Source organism: Drepanopeziza brunnea (assembly GCF_022702325.1).
Source record: "Drepanopeziza brunnea f. sp. 'multigermtubi' strain 214-2 chromosome Unknown ctg5, whole genome shotgun sequence".
Lineage (NCBI taxonomy): Eukaryota > Fungi > Ascomycota > Leotiomycetes > Helotiales > Drepanopezizaceae > Drepanopeziza > Drepanopeziza brunnea.
Window position 1 is genome coordinate 210,450 of NW_027094068.1, and position 2,754 is coordinate 213,203.

At 57.5% G+C, this 2,754-nt stretch overlaps 1 protein-coding gene across 1 annotated transcript; it reads left to right on the forward strand.

Moving 5' to 3' along the window:
* L3040_003546 (uncharacterized protein) lies at positions 1–2,446 on the forward strand (the record flags this gene model as incomplete). The annotated part of the gene is made up of 2 exons (XM_007291861.1): positions 1–697; positions 744–2,446. The coding sequence occupies 2 exons, from the start codon at positions 1–3 to the stop codon at positions 2,444–2,446; spliced, it is 2,400 nt and encodes a 799-aa protein (XP_007291923.1).
* Positions 2,447–2,754: the final 308 nt, after the last annotated feature.

Here is a 2,754-nt window from a genome sequence, read left to right on the forward strand (position 1 = left end):
ATGCTGTCCAATCCTACCACTGCCCTTCACAACCGACAACGACAACGACAACACCGACGCCAACAATCGACACCTAATGCATTCGAAGCAGTGAAGGCTTCCAACCTGCCCACCATCCAGCGCCACAACTCCCACAGACGTGGCATGAGCCTGGATCAACGACGACGAACATCACCCGCGCAGGACTATACGACAAGAAATACTAACCCAGGATATCAATCGACACAACCACAGCATATTTTGCGAGAAACGCAGCAGCAAAGACTGGCACGCCCGGGCCAGCGATTTGCTCAATACGACAATGACGAGAATTGCCTCAATTCGCCCTGCGTCACCCCCCAGCGACAATCTTTTGATGCCGGATGTACGAACCAGTACGGACACAGGCTCTCCCAGTCTCAGTTCCAATTTCCGGGGCCCATCAATACGATCATCCAAGTCGATCCCAATAGCTTCAATGGGAACCAAGACTTCAACAACATGTACCAGCCCGAGGTCATGACCCCTTCTGCGTATTTGGACTTCTCGGCTGGTTTCGAGAATGCGAGCCAGGGAACGAACAGCGCATGTCACAGCAGAAGGAACTCGGCCGGAAGAAGGATCAGTGGAGGGATACTAGACAGAGTTAACCAATTCGAGCACCTCGCACTTCAATCGCCGTGCCGCCCAATCACACCCACGAACCAGAATGTATCGCGTACGTAAAGTCCAGTGGAAGGAGAGATCTTGACTGACAACCCCAGGTTACTTCCCCCCCACACCTGTGGACACTCCACACGATCGTATGGTCAAGCAGGAGCAGATGAACCAGAGATTCCTGGACACCTACGATTCTTCAATGGAAGAAACGATTAAGCCCAAGGGAAACCAGCGAGCCCGAGGCATTTTCGACGATATGAGAAAGGCAGCCGAGGGGAATTACATGCCCAGTTCTCCCCAAGCCGGGACAGTGGTCAACCCACACAGCTTCGACTCTGCTCCTATGCCAACCGCCAACTTCATGAACATGTCAAATATCAACCTGGAGTTCCTGAAGGATGAGCAACTCAGCAGTCCGCAGTTCCCGCCAAACGATATGACGCCATCCATGTCTTTTCACCCCTCCCATGCCTCTTCGCCCGCGGTCATGCAGGATGCGATGTTTGGCGACCCCTTTGTCAACAAACTCGGTTTGGAGCCGAACACGATGTCATATCCCGAACATGTAGCCAATCTTCTTCCCATGTCGAACTCGCCCTCTCACCGATCTCACCAATCTCACCATACCCACCACCCCTCGCATCGTAGATCTGAATCTGTGGACAGCATCAACCTGGAGGAGTCTATTACCGACACTGGAATCACCATCGACGATATCGCCAACTTCATCTCCGGACCAGATCCCAGCGACGGTAAATGGATCTGCCTGTACCCCGAGTGCAAGAAGCGATTCGGTCGTAAAGAAAACATCAAGTCGCATGTCCAGACACATCTCGGCGACAGACAATTTCAGTGCCCTCACTGCAAGAAATGCTTCGTCCGACAGCACGATCTGAAGCGACATGCCAAGATCCACAGCGGCGTAAAGCCATACCCATGCCAATGTGGTAACAGTTTCGCCCGCCACGATGCTCTGACTCGCCACCGACAGCGCGGAATGTGTATCGGAGCTTTGGAGGGCGTGGTGAAGAAGGTCGTCAAGCGTGGCCGCCCTCGTAAGAACCGGCCGGATACGGAAGAGCGAGTCAACAAAGCCTCGCGCACGCGAAGCAAGAACAAGACGGCCTCTTCCATGTCGTCCTCCACCTCCGGGTCCGAAAGTCGCGGTGGCCCGTCGCCGCGCAGCGAAGCCGACATTCTGGACGACAAGCCTTTCGCGAACTACGAGTACACGCAGCAAAGCCACTACATGCAGCAGTCCTCTGCCCCAGAGCGCGCCAGCTTCGAATACTCGCACCCCCGCTCACCCACCCCCAGCCACTGCGTCTCTCCTCAGGCCATCCACCCGGCCCGGCACTCCCCCAGCGCCGAGAGCGTCCGCTCCCACCGTGCCTCCATCGCCTCCAGCACGCATGGCGCCTCGCACCCGGCCTCGCCCGCCAAGAGCATGCACAGCAGCTACCATTCGCCCCCAGGCCTGTGCGAGTCCTCGAGCAGCCCGGCAGCGAGCATCTACTACGACCTCGACATCGGCAACCACCACGACGGCGCGACGGACCACCTGAACGGGCTCGCGCACCTTTCGGAACACGACAACGCCAATCGCGACGACGAGATGTTCCTCGAGGCGTTCGCGGCGGCTAGTTCGGGGGAGATGCTCCCCGCCGCGGCGGATCATCACCATCTGTCGATGGCGAAGTTCGAGGACGCGTTTGCCGGGGCCGCGGAAGAAGAGGGGGGTGCGGCGGCGGCGTCGGCGGAGCCCCTGTTCCGGGACAGCGAGGATGTGTTCTTCGGGAGTCCCTGACCTTGATCTGGAATGTATCACGGGGTCTGGTTCCTCTCGTTCCCCTCGCTGCGCCTCGGAGCTTGTATGCTTGACGACGTTGTGCCACGGAGAGCGTGTGTGTGTGTGTATTGGACGGAGTGCGGTGCGGTACGGTGCGGCGGAATGGGTGCGCATGCTTCTTTTTCTCTGCGCTGTCTGTCATTCCGGTATCATCTCAAGCCACGCGCAGCGAAGAAGTGTCTTCGAGACCAGACGGTCCTCTCGATCGTCGGGTTCTCGTTCCCTTCGCTGCGAAGGCTGGTTGTTGGCATGCTACGATGTGGATA